The sequence below is a fragment of the Balaenoptera borealis genome (assembly GCF_965194805.1).
Source record: "Balaenoptera borealis genome assembly, chromosome: 9".
NCBI lineage: Eukaryota > Metazoa > Chordata > Mammalia > Artiodactyla > Balaenopteridae > Balaenoptera > Balaenoptera borealis.
In genome coordinates this window covers 33,363,733-33,387,921 of record NC_138873.1, presented here as the reverse complement: position 1 = coordinate 33,387,921, position 24,189 = coordinate 33,363,733, and the positions used below count along the sequence as shown (strand labels likewise).

Sequence of the window (24,189 nt, the reverse complement as noted above, 5' to 3'; positions counted from 1 at the left end):
AGCACAAGTATCTCTTTTTATTGTTAAACTCTGCGTTATGTAACCCGGCACCTGGAGCCCGTTGGCTCTGTACTCTCTTTGTCTCCCATTCCCTTCTTTCCTCCCTCCCACATTTTTGTGCAATTTGATTCTAACATTATGATGGGATACCATATTATGAAAACAAATTAAAGATGGAAGGAGAGCAGAAGAAAATTGAGCTCTGAATAATTTCAGCACAAGGCAAGAAGAGAACTTTGGAAAAGTTTGAGTTAGGAAAAAAAAAAAAGGATAAGATTAGGACAGTGTTTATGTACTTGCTTTTCTGTAATTCTTTATTTTGTTCCAGAAAGAATTTTAGACGGGACTTTAAAAAGTAGCTATTATCTTTCCTCTTTTTTTCCCAACTCAAATATAATCATTCTCATGAATTTTGCCCCAATTGACTGACAAGGAAAACGTCTGATTTTGAAAAACATCCTCAAATATTTGAAAAATGAAAAAAATAAATACAAACAGTGTCCATGAAAGGAGGAGATTAAAGAGAAATAAATATGTCTCATTCCTTTACAAAGTGTGTTTGAAGTTTCTAATTCTTGTGTTGCAGAATAGTCTCTCTTTTTTTTTTTCTAAGAAGTTTAATCTATAAGGACACAAAATTAATCTAGAGTGTTAGAACTGTAGAAACTTCAGAAATCAACTGAGTTAATCCATCTGCTCATTTGTGGGATGAGGAAACCACATCTCAACAACACCAAACGACTTGCCTGTATCCCTCAGGCAAAACGAACTAGTAAAATCAAGGCTTCCATATTTATTGATGTTGCAGTACCAGAGTATGTACGCCCTTCAAAGACACACATTCCCAGCAGGGAATGAGGAATGTGCCAGTGACTCTCAATCCTGGCTGCTTATTAGACCCTCCTGGGAGTTTTACAACAAACCCTGGCCCTAGTCTCCACTAATTATATTAGAATCTCTGGGGGCAGAGCCAGGTATCCGTATTTAAAGCTCCTCAGACGATTCTATGTGCAGCCAGGGTTGAGAATCACATAGACAGGCCTAAAAGCTTCCACATGGGGCTTGACTTGGAGCCCAGACTTTTACCCGCACTGGAGTGCTTTTCTACTTTGTCCTACTCTTTCCAGAGAAGAGCCATAGTAATAAGAGAAACTGGGTGTAAACTTCACCTGCAGTGCTCACCTTCAGATTTCAGTCCATAACATTGAATTTCATATGATTCCTCAATGAAAAGTACCGTTTCTTAATGTTATTCTTCTTCTAAGACTTTTTTTTAAACTTTTGTTTGATACGAAAAGTAGAGCTAGGAACTCTCAATTTGTGTGATTTTTTTTTTTTTTTAATTTTTATTTATTTATTTATTTATTTATGGCTGTGTTGGGTCTTCGTTTCTGCGCGAGGGCTCTCTCCAGTTGCGGAGAGCGGGGGCCACTCTTCATCGCGGTGCGCGGGCCTCTCACTATCGCGGCCTCTCTTGTTGCGGAGCACAGGCTCCAGATGCGCAGGCTCAGTAATTGTGGCTCACGGGCCCAGTTGCTCCGTGGCATGTGGGATCTTCCCAGACCAGGGCTTGAACCCGTGTCCCCTGCATTGGCAGGCAGACTCTCAACCACTGCGCCACCAGGGAAGCCCAATTTGTGTGATTTTTAAAGACACACACACACACCCCAAGCAAATACACCAGTAAAATAACAATAATTATATAAGTATCCAAGGATGAAATCTATATAAAGAAAATCCAATTTTATTCTACAGTCAGCACACACCAGAACTGGAACAACCCATACTATGTAACATTTTTAAACACGCCTTGGATTGTTTCTTCAGTTATGCTTAAATGAATTCCTCAGCCATAATTTCCAGACCTTATTTGGTAACAATGGCAAAAATGAACCTTGATTTTCAAGAATATGAATAAACTTATTAAAATATCTTAGGTCCACTATAAGACAAAAAGGACTCAAAATATTTTGAATACTATTCCCAGTTTTATCAGCTTGCTCAAATCCAGGATATTATTAAATCTCATTAGAATTTCTTATACGCTGAGATAAAAGCAGAGAGACTCTTAAATGCTTAGTTGAAGTACTCTCACATTATCCAAATCAAAACAAACAAGGAGAGTGCTGACTATTGATCGTTTTTATTCTAAGGAGCCTCTACATACTCCACTCTGGATGACCTAGTCCTGAACCAAAAGGATGCAAAGGCATTAAGAAGTTCTTAATTCACTATTTTTTCCCCTGCTTATTCAGCAATCACTTTTCTCATCAATGGGAGCAAAATATCCTGTGAAAAAATTTTTACATTGCTAATATCCCTTTATAATCGTCAGTGGAATCTGGAAAACTAACTTCTATCCCTTACTCGTAAATCAAACAATGGCTAATAAATGCAGCAGCTTTGCACGCTAAGAGATCTGAGCCCAAAACACAAGACTGTTCTCATTCCCTCTTCAGAGCTATGGGCTTTCTTCCAAAGAGCCAGAGATGTTTCTTGATACATTTACATAATAAACCCGAATGAAGATGGAAGTCTTGATTTTGCATATGTCAGCTTTGCTAGCAGTTTCCTGTTTGCTCTCAGATTTTTATTGCAAAATGAAAAAACTAGATCAAGGAAAGATACATTTTACTGGTGGCCTAATATTCCCAAGACATGTAGAACTTTTATTATTTTGAATTTCTTACTTTTATAGTCTTCAAAATATACTGATATAAATAACACGACCGTGACACTTTTTTATTTATTTAATTTTTTTCTGAGTCTCATTGGACATTTCCTAGTTACCCATCAAGCACAGTGGAAGCAGATTTTAGGTTGTCAAGGACATTGGAATTCTCTCTTTAGTCCATATGACAATTTTATTTAAAAACAAACTTCTTTTTCAAGAAAAAGAAGACTATTTGAAGTTTGTCCAGGCTGAGTGGTATTTGCAAATGACAACTTTCCTTTGCTAAAGTCTGATGACACAGATGCTGCGTGTATACTCTACGGACCAGGCAGAATACACATTAGGAATCAAAAGTGACATTCATTGTTTCTAAGCGGTGTTGCCTTTACCGCTGATGGGGAGAAAGAAATCCTTCTTTTTAACTGCTGAAGAACCCAAGTGTTCCTAAAGAAAGATTTCCAATTTGGCTGTCCTAATTGGCTTCGTTTTCTTTCAGGCCTGCATGCCAGGATTTTATCGACTGCGTTCTGAGCCAGGTGGCCGTACCCCTGGACCAGCCCTGGGCACCTGTGTTCCATGTCAGTGTCATGGACACAGCAGCCTGTGTGACCCTGAAACCTCCATATGCCAGGTATTCATCTGAGCCTTTCTTGAACAAAGCCCATGTGCTCATTTCTCTTTACACATATTCATATACTGAGTGCAGAGGTCAGCTAACCTGCAGGGGACTTAACTGAATGTGTGTGTGTGTGTGAAACAAAACGTGGGGAAAAAAATACATTTACCATATTACGCATTTTTTAAAGTAACTAAAAAGTTATAACTGGAAAAACCACTGCTCATGTCAAGAAATAGTATATTATTATCAACAGCATCGTAGTCAAATACCAGACAACACAACGATTTATTTAAAAATCACATGAGGGTTTTTTTCTGATTATAAATAAAAATAAGCTCTTCGTAAGAAATTTGGAAATCATAGAAAAGTGTTAAGGAAAAAAATAAAAGTCACCCAAAATTCAACATAAGATAAACATTTAATATTTTATGTGTTTCCCACCAATTTTATGTATGTGTTTATAAAGAAGATTTATATAACACTGTAGGTGTAGTTTTATGTTCTGCATTTTAAAAAATGTACATATCATGAGCATATTATGTTGTTAAATAGTCTCTAAAATCTTTACAATCTTTGATTTGATATCCCATAATTTAACCACTTCTTTAAAAAATTTGACTGCTCTTATTTTTTTGTTGTTATTGTGTTCCTGCTAACACCCTACTCTGTCACCCCTGGAACAATCAGGACTGTGGAGAAATTCAGGTTCCCTGTGTCACCACTTAGGGTCCCCAGACTCTAGTCCCCACGCAACTCTGGGTGTCTCCTCTGCTGAACTCATTTCCCACCTCTCCTCATCTCCTGAAACTCTTTCATGGAGCCTTGTGGAACTCATGACCAGACATCAGCAAAATCCCCTACGTAATCTCCCTCTTCTTTTGAGGTCCTCTTTATTTGCTCAAACTGAAACCTGGTTTCCCAACACACTACTCCCCTGGCAGTGCTCTCAAGTGGAAGCCACTGTTTTTTCTCACACTCTTCACTCCCCTGAGCCTGAGGGTGGCGCAGTGGCCCTGCTCCTCATTGCCACTTTCAGGTCATCCTTGTTTTCTCTTCTGTAACAACACCTAGCTTTGAATCTCAGATCTCCATCCATTTGCCCACTACACCTGCTTGTTGAAGCTATTTACTAACCCTCAGGTCACCCACCTCATTCCTTGAAGATTTTTCCTTTGTATCATTGCCATCCACTCTAGCACCACTCCTATCATAATTCCTGGTGATTTTGATGCCCATAAAATGGACTCTTCCCACGTCTTGTCCTCACTCCATGAGCCTGTCTGAGAACTTGTCATTACCACGAACTGAGTGCCTCTATAGCCTCAATGCCAACTATCCTCTCCTTTGACCACCGTTTCTTTTCTTTCCAGTTCACTTCTTCTTAGTACTTCAGTGTCAACATTTTGTCTCATCATCGACACTCACATCTTTATCATTCCTTATGTTTCTCATGCCCTCACTTTCTTAACCAGCTTAATATTCATGACCCCATTTTTTTTTTTTTTTTTTTGGCTGCGTTGGATCTTCGTTGCTGTGCACAGACTTTCTCTAGTTGCGGCAAGTGCAGGCTTCTCATCGCGGTGGCTTCTCTTGTTGCAGAGCACGGGCTCCAGGCGCGTGGGCTTCAGTAGTTGCAGCACACAGGCTCAGTAGTTGTGGCTTGTAGGCTCTAGAGCACAGGCTCAGTAGTTGTGGCGCACGGGCTTAGTTACTCTGCGTCATGTGGGATCTTCCTGGACCAGGGATCAAACCCATGTCCCCTGCATTGGCAGGCGGATTCTTAAGCACTGCACCACCAGGGAAGTCCGATGACCCTTCTTTAATATCACTGCTTTGTAATGTTCATTTCTCTTATTACCACTCCTTTACTTATGTTTACTCAGTGAATTCCAACTCTGGTTAAATCCTACTCCTCCAATACCTATGCCTTCTAATCTGAATGCAGCTGTGGAAAATAGTCAACTCTGCTGACTAGTCTCACCGTATGTTCACTATCACTCACTTCAAAGGGAACCTTTGTGCTGCTCTTCCATCATGCCACGTTTCTCCAGTCCAGTGCCTCTCACATTCCTGCGTGATAATTTCATACCTTCTCATCCCTCTTCAAATCCCAAACCCTTCCAGACCCATTTCCATCCTTACTTTCAGTTGATGGCCTTGTTTCTTCTTATTTCACTGAGAAGTTAAAAACAATCAGAAGAGAACTAACCCAAGCTCCCACTAACACATGCACCTACCTTTCTGCATCTGTGTGCAATTACTCTGGTTTTTCCACCAATTTGGATGAACTGTTCTTTGTAGAAAAGACCAACTCTGCCATCTATGCTCTAGATCCCAGCCCGCCCTCCCATTCAAGGACATCACTCTGATTCAGGGACATCACTCTGGCCATGCCTATTCTCCCCTCCCTTCTGAATCACTTTTTGGTACTTCTTCTATCTTAAAAAACATAAACAAACAAACAAATAAATAAATCTCTCTTGACTCCACTTCCCCTCTTGATTTTTACCACTTCATTCCTCTCCTTTCACATAGAGAAGAGTTTATACTCTTGTCTACAATTTCTCTCCTACCATTCTCCCTTGAACTACTAAAATCAGGCTTTTCCTCCACCACTGTATGCATACCAACTACTAGTGTTCAGCTCTTCATTGTACTTGATTTATCAGCAGCATTTGCTCCTCTGAATCAGCCATTCCTCTCGAAGCTTTTGTTCAGTTTTCTTTTCTGGACATGATATTCTAGGGTTTTTCAAGCTAGATGGCTGCTCCTTCTCAGTCCTCTTTGCTGTTTTCTCCTCATTACCTGAAATCAATATACTGGTATTCCTAGGATTCAATCCTTGGAGCAATTTGCTTGTCTGACTACACTCATTCTCATGGAGATCTCACCCAGGCAATGACTTTCAATATCTATACTGAGATCTCACAATATTTACCATTATTTCTATGATTAAATTTTAGAGCCAACTCTTTAATCTTTCCAAAATTTATTATAATGTGGGGAGATAATTTTTCCTCAATATGTTACTTTAAAGAAACATTTATTTGTTAATATTTCCTTTTCTCCTTGACACATCATGGTATCTGAATATATACACATTTGTTTTGTTCATTTTAAGATATGTTTAAAGGATCATCTATTCTTTTCTGCTTACCTTTTATTTCCTATTATAATGTTCTGATTACCTTCATTTTATAGTACGTTATAAATTCTGGTAAAGCAAGACCCTTTACTACTCTTCTTTTCCTAATTTTCTTAACTTGATGTACTTATATATTCTTCCAAATGACATTTTGATTCACTATTTTAATCTCTTCCCCAAAAAAACATTACTGGAATTTTTATTGAAAATGCATTAAACCTGTTTGTAAAGAATTGCTATCTTTACACTATTCAGCTATCCTCCCTAAACCCAGGAATGATACTCTTCTCTATTCAAACATTTTATGTCTCACAGTTTTTAATATTATCCGTATGGGCTATGCATTTGTTATGTTAAAATTATTGCCAATTATCTTACATTTTCTTTTTAATGGTGAGCATTACATTTTTTTGTTTCAGTGTATTTATTATCTGGTCATTACTGGTAAATATTGACAAAATATATTTTTTACATGTGTTTGATATCCAGCCACTTTTTTTCTAGTTCTAGAAGTTTCTTGCTTGATTCTTTCAGTTATTTTTATATTTACAACAATAATATTTGCAATAACTATAATTGTGTCTTCCTTGCCAGAGCTATATCTAGTATAATAATTTCATTTTTTGCATTGATTAAGTCTCCCAAAAAATGTTAAATTGGAAGGTAGTCAGCTTCCTATCTTATTCCTGATTTTAATACGAAAGCCTCAGGTCTTTCACCACAAAGTATGAGGCTGGTGATTAGTTTAAGGTAAATATTTTTTATCGTGTTAAGAAAACTTCTTTTTATTCCTGACTTCTTAAAGATATCTTCTTTCAATCAAGACAGAATATGGAAATTTATCATATGCTTATTTGTGAGGACTGGAGTGGAGGTGAAGGTCTTACCCATCCTTGAATTCTTGAAATAATCATGATTTGGTTTAAGTGTAGCATTTTTTTCACCAATCTACTGGCTTGTAAAATTGAATAGATAATTTCAAGGAGGTGGTTAACTTATGCATTCTTAAGTGAGAATTAAATGCATTTTTCTTTCTTATGCAGTCATTGCTGGAATTTTTAATAGTAATGTCACTCCATATGAATAATTTAGAAGCATTCACAAAATATACAGTTTAATTTCATTTTTATTTAGGATAAAAAGTTGCTGTCATTATATTGTCCTGTTTTGACCAATAGGCTACTATATCTATTTTTGTGCCTTAAGGATCCTTATTAGAGGTCTATTTTCTGAGATATCCCTAGATGAAGTAAAAAATAAATACATAGGTGCATCAAACATGCACAGCTAGTATAAATTGCTGTGCTCTGAATTTTTATATTTTCCTTCAGGGAACTTATAACTTCTGAATTTAGACAACTTTGTTTATCTTTGAAACAGCCCCGTGAGGCAAATAGAAAATAGCTATTATTACTCCGATGCTATAACTGAGGCAACTGAAGCATACTGATTTCTTTACTATTTGTACTGTGTTTCCCAGTTTAATATCATATCCACTACACAGCGCAATGCCCTCTATGTCAGTATAGTGGTTATAAGCATGACTCTGGTCAGACTGCCTTGAGTCAAATCCTGGCTTCATCCCTTTTGGGCTGTGTGGGCCTAGTCAATTTATTTAGCCTCAGTGGTGTCTTAATTTCCTCATTTATAAAATGAGGATATGAATAGTACCTACTCATAGAGTTTTTCTATGGATTCAGTGAAATACTAGATAAAAGGCTTAGAACATTAATTAGCACATGATAAGCTCTATAGTAGAAGTGATAGCTATGATGATTGATGATGATAAAGATGATCATTACCATACATGTTAGCCACTATTTATAGTCTAAGAACCAATCAGATGATAAATAATCAAAAATTAATGTAAAAAACCACTGTTATATCCAGCGCTATACTAGATTTTCTCACTTTCTTTTCTTTATTCCTTTCTTCAAAAATAAGGGGTAGAGAAGAAACAAAACTATAGAAAACTTCACAGGCTAGGCATTTCAACTGTTAAATAAAACCCACATCATTTTGTAACTATTCTCTTCATAATTCCTCATGACACTTACAAGAGAGCTGTTGCTTCTTTGTAGGTGCTAATAAATCCTACACATAGGCATGTTATTACCAATAGCTCAGTGACCATTACCCCTTAAGGAAAATTTTCTTCAGAATGGAGGAGTAAAACCTACATGATATTGAACCCCAAGCCAGAAGGGGGAGAAGAGATAGGTGAATTAATACTAATCAGAACACACACACACACACACATACACACACACACACACATACATACACAATCACATAGATAGATAGATAGAATTTTCATAGTTTATATAACACACACATCTATGCCTATATTTATTTATAAACATATATATTATCATTTATCACTATAGCTCTATAGTCAATATTATTTCTCCTATATTTTACGTGGGAAAATTGAAGTCCCAGCTAGTGCAAATAACTTCTCAAGACCAAATAGTTTGTGAAAATATTATTTTCACTCTATCACAATTCTTATTTTAAAATGAAAAGGATAAAATAAATCTCTATCATTGATCTGCCCTGTTGTCTGTAACACTGTCAGTATCTGTGGTAATCAATTAGCTATATCCTCAGTAAATAATCTCATAACTGTAATCTACTGTATTTAAGGTGTTTTATAAACCTTATCTTATTTAATCTATCTGACCTCTTACCAAGATAGGAATTATTAGCATTTCATTATAACTCTGAAAATTAATCCTAAAAAAATTTAACTTACAGAGCCTTGGCTAAAAAGCATTAGACTCGGGTTTCAAATCCACTGCAGAATGGTACCTGGAGATTGTGAGAGAGAGTAATCACACTTTTAGCTGATTAAATGAGTTTGATTTGAAGGTCCAGGTGAATTATACCCTAGAATACTGATAGAATCTGCAGTGTGATTAAGAGCCATCTATGAAAAATATTTGCAAAATCATGAAAATATGAAATTTGTCACAGGATGGAAAGCAGTGAAATGTCATTCCAGGTTTTATAAAGGAAAGTATTGTAGAATATAAGAAACAGATTGATTTCAGTCTCCAGTGTAGCATAAACAGTGCTTATTAGGAATCAGAATAGGTTCCCTCAAAATAAAACATATCAAACTAATTGCTAGTTACTATGTATATGATATCTGAGACTCTAGGTCCCTGAATCTCAGTATAATTTCAAATTCATCAGACAGTGTGATAAATCATATGTCAAATTTAGTAAAAATGGTAACAGCTACCATGTGTCCAACCTTATATATGTACCAGAACCAGGGCTTGCCACTGTAGATAGATCTTTTCTCATTTATTCTTACAGTAAATTTATGAGACAGACAGGATTATTCCTTCTAATACAGTTGATGAACTGATGCTGAGAGAAATTATATAATTTGCTTAAGTCATAAGCCTATAAGGGTTAGATCTATGGTTCAAACTCTGGTTTGTTTAAATAGGCATTTGATAGAATGTTTCATTATATCCTCACAAACATGGTTGAAAATATGGGCCAAGTGGTAATCAGGTAACAGAAGTTAGAAGTTGCTGAACAGCATGACCTCGAATAAGTTCTAGAGATGTCTCCAATGATGAGGCATAGGGTTTGTGCTTGACCCTGTCATGTTCAAAATCTTTATCAGTGATTTGGATGAGATCTATCAAATATTCAGATGACGTAAAGCTAGAAGTTTTACCTACTGTGTTGAATGGTGGTCAAGAATCAAAAAGAGCCTGGCAGGTGGAACTATGAGCTACAATTAACGAGATGAAATTAATAGAATAGGTTTTGAACTTAGGTAGGCTCACTTGTTTATTCATTCTTGAGGCATTTGTTAATAAGTATTTCCAAAGTTCAGGCACTGTGGTGGGTGCTGGGAGAATAATGATGAGGAATGTGTGAACTTTGCCCTCTAGGAGTTTATATTCTAGTGTTTAAGGGAAAGAACAAAGGAAATGACACATAGTAGCAACTTCTGTGAAATAGGAATTCTTACTTGACTACAGATTCATTTGTACAAGATCAAGATCAAGGAAGGAAGTACGTTAAATATATTTGCAAAATTAATAATCTCTATTTTAAGAGAAATTCTGAGTAACCAGAGTTGTTAGCTGTTTAGCTTGGGAAAAAAAGGTATTTAGATTGAAAAAAGATTTAGGACATAATAGTGTTCTTTAGATATTTGAGGACTTTCCCCAGGAAATGGGAATTAGACTTAATCTGCATAGCTTCAGAAGGCAGAATTTGGATCACTGACTAAAAATTAGAGTGAAACAAGTTTTCATTTAGCATAAGGAAAAACTTTATAGCTTGTAGTTATACAAGATGAAAAGGGCTGCCTTATAAGAATCTGTGCATTTAATAATATGTCAAGGAATGTGTAGAGGCATCCCTATAAGGAAAGAAGGTTAAGTAACTTCTCACCTTAGTATTAAGATACCAAATATAAATATAATATTTATTTTATCTAGTGGAAAGAATATATACCACCAGTTTTCCCATGTACAAAAAACAAAAACGAAAACAAATGCCATATATTCTGATCTACTATTGAAAAGATAGTAGCACATATTAATCTCGAGATCATTAAACTTCTCATTAGGCATCTAAAAATATAAAAATTTTTCCTAAAGATTAATTTCTATACAAGGAAATATTATGTCCACTATTTCAGAGCAGACAGGAAAGTCATATGAAAGGTCTATGTCAAAAAGTTTCAAAAATAGCATCATGATTTATGTGCTGTGTTTGTGGACCTAACAGGGACATTTGATTCCGTTAACCAAGTTTAGTATGTCAGCAACCCTGTGAAAGATTGACTATCCAAAGAAAGTTAAAATATTTGCTTTCTCTGTGAAGAAATTATACAGAGTTGTAGGTATAAAAGAGGCAAACCATATTTTTCAATCTCTGTATTTTTAGTAATGATTAGCATTATTTTTTGTTTTGATTCCGTTATCGATGTTATAGGAGGTTACATAAAATAACTCATGCAGTTAGTTTCTTTACAAAGGCAAAAGCTGACAATTATTGTTCTAGATTCCATGTATTTTGGAGCACATGTTCATTTCTATAACTATAAAGTATGTTCTTAAAACACTCCCCAGTTGACACTTATTCATCATTTGGCACCTTGCTGAATGATTTGAGACTGCAATTCATAGATAATTATTTTATCTTGGAACCATTATCACTCACCATGCTACTGTTAAATATGGAATGGCTATTTTATTGCTAAAATACAGTGGTTCCTTTGGATGATTGAATGAGAGAGGATTATGGTACTTAAATCAATATCCGAATACGACAAACCCTCTTTCCCTGCTAACCACCTTTCTGCAGTCATCAGACTTGAAGCTTGGCCTTCTTCGTCTTAAGAAGCCTGACCAGTTTCCTCTATAATACCTAGAACATGCATTCATTTATGCAGTCGTTCAAAATAGTCATTGAATGTCAACATATTTCAGTCACTGTGTTGAGCTAGACGGAGCATTTAGCCCAGACTTGGGGCATCAGGGAATGTTTATTAGAGAAAACAACAGTGAAAATGAGAGCTGAATGAATAGGTGTTAGCCAGGTAAGAGGAGGAAAAACATTCCAGAACAAGGGATTTGCATATGAAAAGTTCTAGAGGTAAGAGAGAGCACTGCATAATTTGAGAATTCCAGATGGTCGCATATGGGTTTAGCATAGAGTGCAAAGTTTGCAGTGGCTAGGCAGAAGGCTGGAGGGGTAAACAGAAGCCAGATTATAAAGGTCTTCCTTGCCATGCCAGAGAGATGATAGTGACCACAAATGAAATGGGAAATGCAGGAGTATTAGCAGGTTTTAAAAGAGATGAGCTTGATTTTTGACATCTCAAATTCAAATGCTTTTGCATTATGCAATAAGACCTAGCTAAGAAGCAATTAGAAACATAAGTCTGGAACTCATTAGAGACAGATATCTAGGCAGAATATATAAAATTTAGAGTTTGGGGTACATAGAAGATAGCTGAAGTTCTAGTAATGGTTAAAATCACCAAGGTAGAAAATGTAGGAAAGAAAAGAGATAAGAGCCAAAATTAGAATCAAGGACCCCAATCTTACTCAACAGAAAGGGGAAGAAGAATCCATGAAGGAGGGTTAGAAAGGGTAGCCATAGAGGTAGGAAAACAATCAACATACTGTACTATTAAAGAACCCATAGGAAGAGAAAATTTCAAAGAAAGAGTGACCAGAAATATCAGCTGCTGCAGATAATTCATATATCATGAAGAGTGATTATTGTCAGTAAATTTTGATTTAGCAACAAAGATCTTATGCATGAGTCTGGACTTATCTTTCAATGGTGAAATCAGAAGCCTGTTTGAGGGAGGGGAAGAGATAAGTTAGGAGTCTGGAATTAACATGTACACACTACTATATATAAAATAGATAAACAACAAGGACCTACTGTATAGCGCAGGGAACTATACTCAATATCTTGTAATAACCTATAATGGAAAAGAATATATATATACATTTATATATATATATATATATATATATAGAGAGAGAGAGAGAGAGAGAGAGAGAGCCTGTTTAAAGAATGAAGAGGTGAAAGGGAGATGAGGATGTAGAGACCAGCAATGTAAACAATGCTTTTAGAAAGCCTATCAAACATAGGATGGAAGTTGTCCAGAAACCCCAGAAATTTTTTTAAGATAAGAAAAGCTTGACCAACCTCAACTGTCAATGGAAATAAGCCATCAAAGAAGGAGAAAATGCAGGTGCTGGAGGAAATGGGAGACAGGAGGGCCTTCTTCCTAAACCAGAGTTTAGGAAGAGAGCAGCTTTAGACAGAGAACAACACACCACTTCTTGTGAACAGAACTAAATGTTGAAGGGATGGAAAGTAATGCAGACAAGACGGTGTGTTGTTTGGCGGGAAGCTAAGGGAACACCCAATGAGGGCTTCCTTTTCCCTGAAAATAGAGGGCTAACATCTGCTGAGAGTGAGGTGGGGAATTAGAAGATTTGAGATTTGCATCCTATCATATAGAAAACTGGATCCATTTAAGAGTGAATTATAAAATCTATCTGTAAGTAACACAATGTATTTTCAAATATAGCACCAAAGAATGAAAAAAAAAACCCACAGTATTCTAAAATTCATTGTGATAATGGCATGGTTTCTCCCCAGAGAGTAACACAAACATAAAAAGAGTCAGAGGAAGAGACTTCAGTTACTGTTTGTGGTGAATGACCACACATACCATACCAAACACTGGCCATTAGACGACACATGAAAAATAAATATGTTCTTCTAGATTAATTGAATAAAGCAGAGAGCCCAGCATATGGGAAATTTACTGTAGAGCCCACAGGTGGCTATGTGGTTCCAGCTGAGCTGATCAGGAGATGGGGACACTAGCATATATATACACTTATTTTGTTACTGACATTTTTGCTTCCTGTAGAGCCCACAGGTGGCTATGTGGTTCCAGCTGAGCTGATCAGGAGATGGGTTCACTAGCATATATATACATTTATTTTGTTACTGACATTTTTGCTTCTTAACCTTTTAAAAAATACTATTTATAAGAAATTACCCTTCTGACCATTCCAAATGTGGTTTTATAAAATCAAGCTAAAATCCAACTCTAAATTCCTTCTATTTCTTCCTTTTTCTCAACTCCTAAAGTCAACTGTCCCATTTCCACTAAATTCCACATTTCTTATTTGCCATGTTTCTTATTTGCCATTTTAAAAAATTTTTCCAAAAGTGGAAATAAATTCTTATAGGTTAGAATGTTATTTTACCTTTTCCCTCATTTGATTCCTCCCGGTGCCTTTCTCAGTACCTGGCTTGTAGCTCTTCCTAAGTCCATATTGCGTGAATAATTGCTAAATATATTGTTAAATAAAATTCCACTTTGTGAGAATTTTAATTTCAAAACTGTTTACACAATATTCTGAAACTGTTCTCATTTTCTTATAGAAGTGTCTTAAAGCATATTACCCAAGTACCTCTTAGTATGCAAACATAAAAAGAAAATATTGACTTGAGATCCCTGGTTTTAGGTTGGGTCCTCTCTATCTATAAAGAATGATCAACATTTGGCAAGAATTAGATGAATAACATTCTTAATGTGGTAACTAGGCTGACTTTTTTTTTTTTTTTTTTGCTATTTCTGCCTCTTAAAATATTTATGTTTTCCACCTTGGTTTGATTTCAAAAAGTCCACTGATGGGTATGCACCAAGACCCCAGGACTTTTAGCACTTTTTTAACACCTTGTAGAGAAGAAACATAAATAGCCAGATGATACAATAAATTTTAGAAACTTGTGAAGTCTATTCCCCAGATTAGAGTAAGAGAAAAATTAATGCAGAGATTGATGTAGGGAAAAGAGAACAGAAACTCTTGTCAGTATAGCTACAACAGCCCAGTATTCGTTTCTCAAATCAGAGAGCTTCTTTAAAAATATGTATCAATATGTTTAAGAACTGAGTTCTCTCTCAGTGATGTGTGTGTGCACATGTGGATGTGTGTTCACAGGAGCACACAAACTCGTAGGTGGGGAGCTGTATGATAAATTACATTCCTTCATTAATTTAAAAACAAACATCCCTCTTCCTTTACAGAATTGTCAACATCACACTGCTGGTGACTTCTGTGAACGATGTGTTCTTGGATATTATGGCATTGTCAAGGGATTGCCAGATGACTGTCAGCAATGTGCTTGCCCTCTGATTTCTTCCAGCAACAAGTAAGATTGTGAAATATTACCATGTTTCCCAATGAGTAACACCATCTGTGTAGCACATGGGCTTTCTATGACTTGGCTATTCTTTTCACGTAGACAAAAATCTCAATTTAAGATAGATTTTTTAAACAACATAAAAACATGACAAAAGTGAGCACATAATACTCTATGGTTCATTTTTCTTTTAAAACTCTGTCCCAAATAAATAATGCTTATTAATTAAAATGTAAATACCAATATTAACTTATATTTATGAAATAAATAATATATGTACAAATGTGTATAATTTTATAAATTTTTAGAAAGGTCTAGTGTTTGCATATAGTTCTGCCATAAATTCAGCTATGAAGGATTGTTTGATGCATATTATATAAATTTTTTAGCTGTTTCCATTCATTTTATGTGTTTATTTCATGATTGGTAAAGAATTATCAAGGAAATAATTGAAAAATAATGTTGTTAAAGCAGGGTGACTTATTGTTACGCTCCAGAGTAAGTCAGTATCTCCCAGAATCACAACCCCCTTTCTGTTAAGATAGTCTGAGCTTGGTACCATGGAAACACAGCCATAAGGGGAAGCAAACGCTGGCATATTTTATTTTAGTGCTGTCAGAACATTCTGCACTGTTTATGTATTGATGAAAACCCCTAGGTGTTTTCACCTACCTTTTTGCTAAGGCTATCTATACTTTCTGCTAAGTGATTTATAGACATCAATCTCTACATTGTAGGGCATATTTTCTCTAAGAATTTGCTTTTGAAAAGAATGTAGAGCACTTTGTTCAGAATTAGAATCTTGGACACCTTATCTTCAGTGTATAAGAAGCACAAAGCAACTCAGATGAAGAGCTATTTCCACCTATACTCACTAAGTTTCTTTTTCCATCTCTGGCTTTGTTTACATTTTGAAAACATTTGCACATAATTGTCTCCCTTTCTTCTGTAAGCACCTCTTTTCGGTTGAACAGAGTCACAAGTTTTGCATAGGGTCTCAAATGTAAATTTTTAGGTAAGTGGGATATTGATGAGGATAAAATACATGATCTTATTGTTCATCCAAGCACCAAGTGGTAGGTGTATGAAAAATATCATTTTCCTTTCCCTAATCTACCTCTGATGACCAGATTTTGAACAAGAGAATGCTGTTTATTGTTTATTAAAATGTAAATGATCTGGATTAGAAAAATTCAATAATTAATTAATAATTTCCTGTTGGGCGGACTATAGCAAAAGCTCCAGGAGATATAAAAAAGAAGCATAACATCTCTTGGAGAGGCTCACGGTAAAATGGGTGTCTTCAGAGAGGTCAACTGAGATATAAAGAGAATTCAAGGCACAAAGTACCACAGTTGGCTGTGGAAACTTTAAGAACATATTTAAAGAAGTAGGAGTATTTATAATTAATTTTAGATGTATTTAAATTATTAAATTTACAGTGGATTGAAGGGTTTTTACTGGTAGAGATAGTAGAAAATTTAAGGAGCAGAAGCTTAGCAGCAGAAAACACAAGTCATGTTTAAGAACTGTTAAGAGTTTGGAGCATGGGTTCAAATAGAATTTCATAATTACAGAAGACAATGAATGAGAGAATGGAGGCCATACTGTAGAAATCCGTGAATACCAGTCTAAGAAATTGCTATGTAATTTTCTATGTAATGAGGAAACACTACAAATCTTTATTAAAAAAAAAATTAATGTGCTGAGAGCCACACTTTAGGAAGACTATTATGATGGAATTGAGTATAATGAATTGAAACAGGAAAATAAGAAAAGCAAAGAGACTGATTAAAAAGCTATTGCACTAGCTTAGGCAAAAGATAATTAGAACCTGAAAGTAGGTAATAGCAACAAGAATAGAGACAAGGGGATGGATGTGAGAAAATTGTTGAATGCAGCTCTACAGGGTTGATAACTAATTAGATATGACAGGTTTAGGCAAAGCAGGATTTGAAGCCAGGGATTTGTAGCCAGGTTGACCCCTAAAATGGTGGGGTCATTAACTGAAATAGAAACCAGGAGAGAGCTGCTATGGAAGAAAGACAATTTATGTTTCAAATAAGTTAAATTGATATGAAAGGTCTACCTGAATGGAAATATGCAAATAGCCACAAGAAATTAAAACCTGAAAATTGGGAGGGCAGATGAAGGAAGAGATACGTTAGTAAATGAATTATAGATAAGACTCCCCAGGGTCATGTTACTCAACGGGAGCACATGGAAAGAAGGAAAGACAAGACTACGTACACTAGAGAAGTCAGAAGAGAAAGAAGAGCCAAGACAAGAGCTGTGAGGGAGGCAACGGAACTGAGGCCACACTGCCACTGACACAGTGAGAGAGAGGAGCAGCAATGAATGAGCACTGGATGCTGCTCTCCCAAGGGAGACTAAGTACATACAGTGGCAATTAACTGTGCAGGTCCCTGATGGATTTTGACAATCAATAGTGGAAGCAGACATTAGGTCACATGGGTGTGACTGTACAGCTCTAAGAAATTTGAAGAAGGGAAAGAAAGAGTACTACCTTGATTGATTAGCAGGATCAACAAAAAAGTATTTTCATATTTGTTTCATTTTTGTTTTATATGATTTATGTAATTTAAGTATATTTTTATGCAAAGGACAATGTAAGAATCAAGTATGAAATCAAAGTGGCTAGTTCAATGGCTTTCAAACTTTATTGATTGCAACCACTTTAAGAAAACCTTTTTTTAATCATAAGCTAGAACACAAAAAATGTGTGTGTGGATATCTATCTATCTGGCTAGCTAGCTAGCTATACATATATAATATATACTGTAACTTTTATTCAATTTTATTTTCTTGCATTATTAGAAGAAACTTTAGTCAAAACCCACTAAAGTGATTTCATGACCCCCTAAGGTCATCACATAAAGTTTGGAACATTAATTAACAAAGTAAAGACCTATGTATGATGAGAAGAGAAGCACTTCTCCCTGAGATAAGAAAAAAAGATCCTGAAACATAGATGAAGGAGGCTGAGATATCCCTCTTCATAGATGGGGGATGGTAAGTGGTTACTAACTCACCCACATATTAGTTCAAGTCTCCAATATCTCTTACCAAAACAAATACAATAAACTTTTAACCATTGTGACAGTACAGCGTTGCTCACATACCCTCAAGGGTTTTCCACTGCCTACCAAGGAAAGCTCAGATATTTTAGCAGAGTATTAGAAACCCTCTGCAATCTGACCCCTCTTTCCAGGCTCAATGCCATCTCCTCCCTTCTACAATGAGGCCAAGTTTGAGTTTTTCGGAGTTTTTTTTCTCCAAATGTGCTCAACAGTTTCTGCCAGACAGAGAAAGAAAAAGCTGCACGGTTTCACTTATGGGTGTAATCTAAAAACGAACAAACTCATGGGAACAGTGTACAGCGGTCATTGCCAGGGAGCAGGGAACGGGAGAGATTGGGAGAGGGTGGTAAAAGGGTGCAAACTCTCAGTTATAAAATGAATAAGGTCTAAGGATCTAATATATAACATAGTGACCACAGTTGATAATACATTATTGTATAATGGATACTTACTAGGAGAGTAGAACTTGTGAATTCTCACACAAAAAAAGGTAAATATATGAAGTGATAGATGTGTTAATTAATCTAGATGGTGGGAATCCTTTCACACCATACACGTATATCAAATCATCACGTGTACACTTTAAATATATTACAATTTTATTTGCCAGTTATACTTCAATAAAGCTGAAAAAACACAAATAGATATATAATGTAGTATCAGATAGTGAAAGTGCCACCAGGAAAAAATAGAGCAGCCTCAGTGAATTTGGAGTGAATGGGGTACCCTTTTAGTTAGGGTGCTTGATGAAGACCTTCACAAACACAAACAGATGAAGCTTGTTCAGAGCCTTGAATGAAGTAATGGAGAGAGTCACCTGACTATCTGGAGGAAGAGCAGCCCAGCCAGAGGAAAAAGTAAGTGCACGGGCCTGGAGACAGGCCACGCGTAGTAGACAGCAAGGATCCAGGGCAGGAGCAGAGTGAATGGGGACAGGGGAAGGGTGACAGGAGGTGGAGTCAGGGAAACTCCAGTGAGTAACTAAATGTCCTGAAGGCTAAAAATCTGCCAATGGCAAGAGGTGGCTTAGAACAGGATAATGCAATGAATTAATTATGGTAACACCAGCAGCATTTGCAGATAGAATACCTGTGGAATGTGAGAGAAGGGCGACAAAGATGACTCTGTGGTTTATGGCAGAGCAAATGGAAGCAAAGTAAGCAAAGTATGGCCATTGACAGAGCCAGGGAAAATGATAGAATGGTTAGCGGTATTTTTTGGAGGACGGGAGCTCAGTTTTAGATCTGTTAGGATAGATGCAATATTTAGAGCCTTTTAATACTGAATGAGATCATTTAGGGGAGAAAGGACAGGACAGGATAGGAGAAACCTGAAGACTGAACTGTGAAGCATATTAAGAGGTCGAGGACATGATGTAGATCCAGCAAAGGAGACTGAAAAGGAACAATCAGTGAACTGGGATAAGGGGGTGGGATCCCGGAAGCCAATTCATTTCAGTAGACTCCACAGGGGATGACACAGAGTAGCAGACTCTAAATCTCAGAAATTCTGTTGAAGCAACCTTGGAATTAACAAATCTAAGGAAATGTAAAAGATGGCCTTCAAGAGGAAAAACAGTCAGATTTCTGAGTGGTCCTGCAGACAGTATGAAAATTGAGAGGAGATGAGGAATTTGGGAATGTAAAGAATAAACTCTAACCTCAAGTAATGTGTAACGCCTACTTCCTCTTTCATAAATCCTTATATGTGATGTAAGGAAAAATTTTAGTCCACCGTAATGTCATAATTCAAAAAAGTTTATATCTACTATCTAAGGAGAATTACAACATTCCTGCATAGTAATTGAGACAGATATGTTACTATAAAGGAATATAATTTAATTATGTTGGCTCTGTAGAATTTCACTTGAATGTCTAAAAATCTGTTTCCAAGTGCCTATATATGTATATGAGTTTGTGTGTGCATGTGTGTGTGTGCGCACGCAGATGAACTCAGCATCAAGCTGAGTTAAAAGAGCTAGAAACTTGCAAGAATGTGTCAATTATGTATTTGTGGGTCTATTTTTGTGAAGGCAAAAAAAATAATTTGTTGAATAATGAGGTTGTGAGTAGTTGATCAATTTGTTCACATATTTTGCAAAGGTTAGAGTTTATTACTCATTCATGTACTATTGATTTAATGCATTAGAAGGCAATTGAAATAGTGTCCTAATGGCACCTGACCAATAGGAGTTGCAGCTCTGGTCTATATACTTTATTGCTTTTTCAGCATCAACTGCTTTTGCAGACCAACAAAAAGGAAAATGGTGTTTGCAGCATTACCATTTTGCAACAAATATATGTGGCTTTTCTTCCTAAATTTCCAGTGCACCATGCATTTTGTCCAGTGGGAATGAAGCACTACTTGTATTTGAGAGAAGTTTGTAACAATATAAAACTACGTTTTAGCATAGTTTAGTTTTCAAGTCTTGTCTAGTATTTGTTTTGTGGGGTAAGGTGATCAAGAGTCCTGGAGCAAGGCTGACTGGCCGTGGTCTATCAGTGTTGTAGTGAAAACAGGGCATGTTATATGAGACCTACTTACTAGAAGAGATTATAAAATTGTCAGAAAATCATATTCATTTTCAAGATTTCCATTATTCTTTCCTCACACTAGATCACATTATTTTGTGTTTAAAGTAAAATGTAGTTTGAAATCTGTATATAAATCAGAAAAGGCACTCTTCTATTTTAAGTGAAACATCTATTCACACATCATGCATTGAAATGCCAGTGGCAATTTGGGCTTTTTAGAAAAAAAATTATATAGCTTTTATGTCCCCATTTTTTTAACCCAAAAGATATTCAATAATACTTATTCTACTATCTGACAAATATGCAGGAATTCTCATCATGTTTTTCTTTTGAGTCATGAAAAATAGTACACTTTTTCTGGGTGTTTAATATTTTCCTGTTTGTCACATAATTATTAAAATTTCAAAGTTTTAACATGGTCGGTGAGATGCATTGTTAATTCATTAAAAAACAACCATCTTTATTTGTTGACTATTATTAGTAGTACTTAGTTGTGATAGCCTACCCTTGAATAGAAACTTATAAATATGCCATTTCTAACCATCAAAAAATAGTTCCAATCATCTAGTTAATAGATAGAATTACTTAAATTTATAAAATAAGTAAGTCAAAAGATTTTTTGCAACCTTTCTTTTCTGATTCAGTTTCAGCCCTTCTTGTGTCACGGAAGGCCTGGATGATTACCGCTGCACAGCTTGCCCACGAGAATACGAAGGCCAGTACTGCGAACGGTAGGAACAGTCATGATATATGGAGAGCAATGATATGCATAGAGCTCATATAATAAAAGATCATAGTAGAAAAGTATTCATTATTTTTATGTCATTATTTTCATATTCTCTAGTAGCTTATATGCTTTCAAAAGTATTTTTATATCTTTAGAGTTTATCCAAAGGAAGTTGTTTACTTCCATCTATTTAGACTTTTTCTAAGATTCCAAATTATTTCACAATTATCTAATTTATATTTTAGCATATATATATATGTATATACTCCAACATAGATTAGAGAGGGAGAGAGAGACAGAGGGAGGGAGCATTTACAAGAACAAATAAATCAATTTCCAAAAGCTTATCTGTAGTTAACAGTAATAAAAAGCTGGCCACACATAATTCTCATTTTAATTCACTGGAAATTGTTGGCTAGCACTAACTGCATGCACATCACTGTTCTGAGCACTCTGGCACTACATCAGCAAGTATACACATAATTCAGAATATAAATGGAATCAGGAATTCTTAATTAAAACAACCAAACATTAAAGTGTTATTTGGTTCTCCTTTTCAACACGCAAACAATAGTATTTAAATGCCTCCTCTCACCATATTTTTTACAAATTTTGATAATGCTTGTATGTAGTCATTAAATTGAATGCTAACATGTAATACAAATGGTAAGTTAAGAAACAGAATTCCAGACTGACTGTCTAGGAAGGTTGTAATTTATATTTTTCTGGATGCATATTTTCTGTAAGATCAGGATCTTGGATACTCAAGCTTATCACCACCATTTTTAGTAGGTTTTTATTCTTTCTAAGGTAACAGAGAGCAACTGATATTAACTATTAACATTAAACATACATGATAATTTTAGTATAATTGATAACAGTATAAAGTTCTATAAAGACCCATGGACATAGCTGAGCTCCACAAACTTTGCTGGGTCTCATTTTTCTCACTTATAACATCAGAATAGCTGATACTCTACCTACTTTCCACTGACATTACGAAGATCAGGTAAATAGAGGATACCCTGCCTGAGTACCTACATAGAAGTCTCCTCTCCCATAGGAGAGGCAAAAAAGCCTGAGAATTTCCCCCCCACGCCTTCCTCCAGTGGCCCAGACCTAATGGCTCGCTAGTGTGGGAGTACAAAAGTCCAGCTCCCTTGCCCGAAAGCTGAACAGATGTTGAGATGTTATTTATGCTCCAGAGCTTTCCATAGACTTAGGCTAAGACTGGGACCTCACCTGGAATCACACCATCGCCTGGATCCTTTCTTTTCCATTTCCTGCTTCACCCACTCCTTTGCTGGATTCTTCTAGGAGCACTTCCTTAAATCACGAATCTCTTTGCAAATATAAACCAATATTAATTTTACCATCATCAATTTAAGAATCTTCTTTTAATATAACCAGCAATGGTTGTGTTAATAATGGAAATAAATAGGTAACTAAATAATTAAACATGTTTTATAAATTCCAATTCTGTTTCGATGAGTTTGCAAAATATATTTCTAAATAATTCTGTATGTGGTAACTTTAAACACAATATCCACTGCTTGCATATATATATATATATAAAACAGTACATTCACAATTTCCATGCCAACAGAGGTTTGTAACAATTAGGTAACTAAAAGCAGTACGAAATCCAAAAATATTTCTGTTTGTTGTGGAGATATATACATCATTTGAATATGTATATTTTAATGTCAGCCAGTGTGCTTTAGTGTTCATGCTTAGGCTAATATTCATTTCATGCCCTTGTAAACACCAGTAGGATGACGACTAAAACATCCCTGGACGCCAAGGGGATTAGCTGCCATAATTTATGAAAAAATGTTTGATACTATAGCTACATTTGTAAATTGGAGTTTCTACTATCTATAAAAGCGTATATATAGAAAAGACTGGAAGGATACACTGAAATGACAATTATTGGCATAAGGCAGAGTGATTATAGAAAAATTACTTTTTTAATATCCATAAATGTTTAATCAATAAGAGGTGACAGTTTATGTAGCATAGAGATGAGCAGGGTCATACACTATCAAATGGGAATGGCTTGAATTGTTTTTGCAGTTCTCAAATGTTGTTACAGCTCCACATTCATCATCTCTAACATATAAATGATCAGGTTATAGTTTCCTGAAAAATTGCTTTTATTCAGCTAAATTAATCCAAAGGTCTTGCTTAAATTTTTATTGTAACCTTCCAAATAAATTTGTTTCACTTCTGAGAGCTTCTTAAATCATTTAAATCACCTTATGACCTGCCCAAACTCATCAGCTCAGGTCTAAAACTGCTTAAATGTCTTGAGTGTCGCTGTATTGTAGAACCCCCTACCCATGCTTTGTCTTCATTACTCTTGTAAAACTCTTTGAACATTTAATCATTCTGAACCTGCTTAGAATTGAATTCTTTCACCTGAAAATGTTAAGAAACAATTTTTAATAGTACATAGGAAATAAAATATTAAAACCATAAATGTATGAAAACCTAATGTTACAGGTAATTTTCTTCTTGCTTTGCTTTTTCTAACCAGCACGGGATGAACTAACTTTCACAATCAGCCTGCAAATTTCTACAATCCCAGGCCACTAAAGATGGTCCAGGATTATTTGGCTAGTGTTTACAACTTTTGGCTTCAATCTCCTATTGTCTCTCAGCT

General features: G+C 35.7%; 1 protein-coding gene across 2 annotated transcripts in view; it reads left to right on the top strand.

Annotated features, from left to right (window-relative positions):
* Positions 1 to 24,189, top strand: part of LAMA2 (laminin subunit alpha 2) — a 626,305-nt gene that overhangs the window by 442,384 nt on the left and 159,732 nt on the right. For both annotated transcript variants that reach the window (XM_082406304.1, XM_082406303.1), the window contains exons 29-31: positions 3,171 to 3,305; positions 15,047 to 15,171; positions 21,442 to 21,528. In XM_082406304.1, the coding sequence (XP_082262430.1) occupies positions 3,171 to 3,305; positions 15,047 to 15,171; positions 21,442 to 21,528 (347 nt within the window). The remainder of the gene's footprint in view (positions 1 to 3,170; positions 3,306 to 15,046; positions 15,172 to 21,441; positions 21,529 to 24,189) is intronic.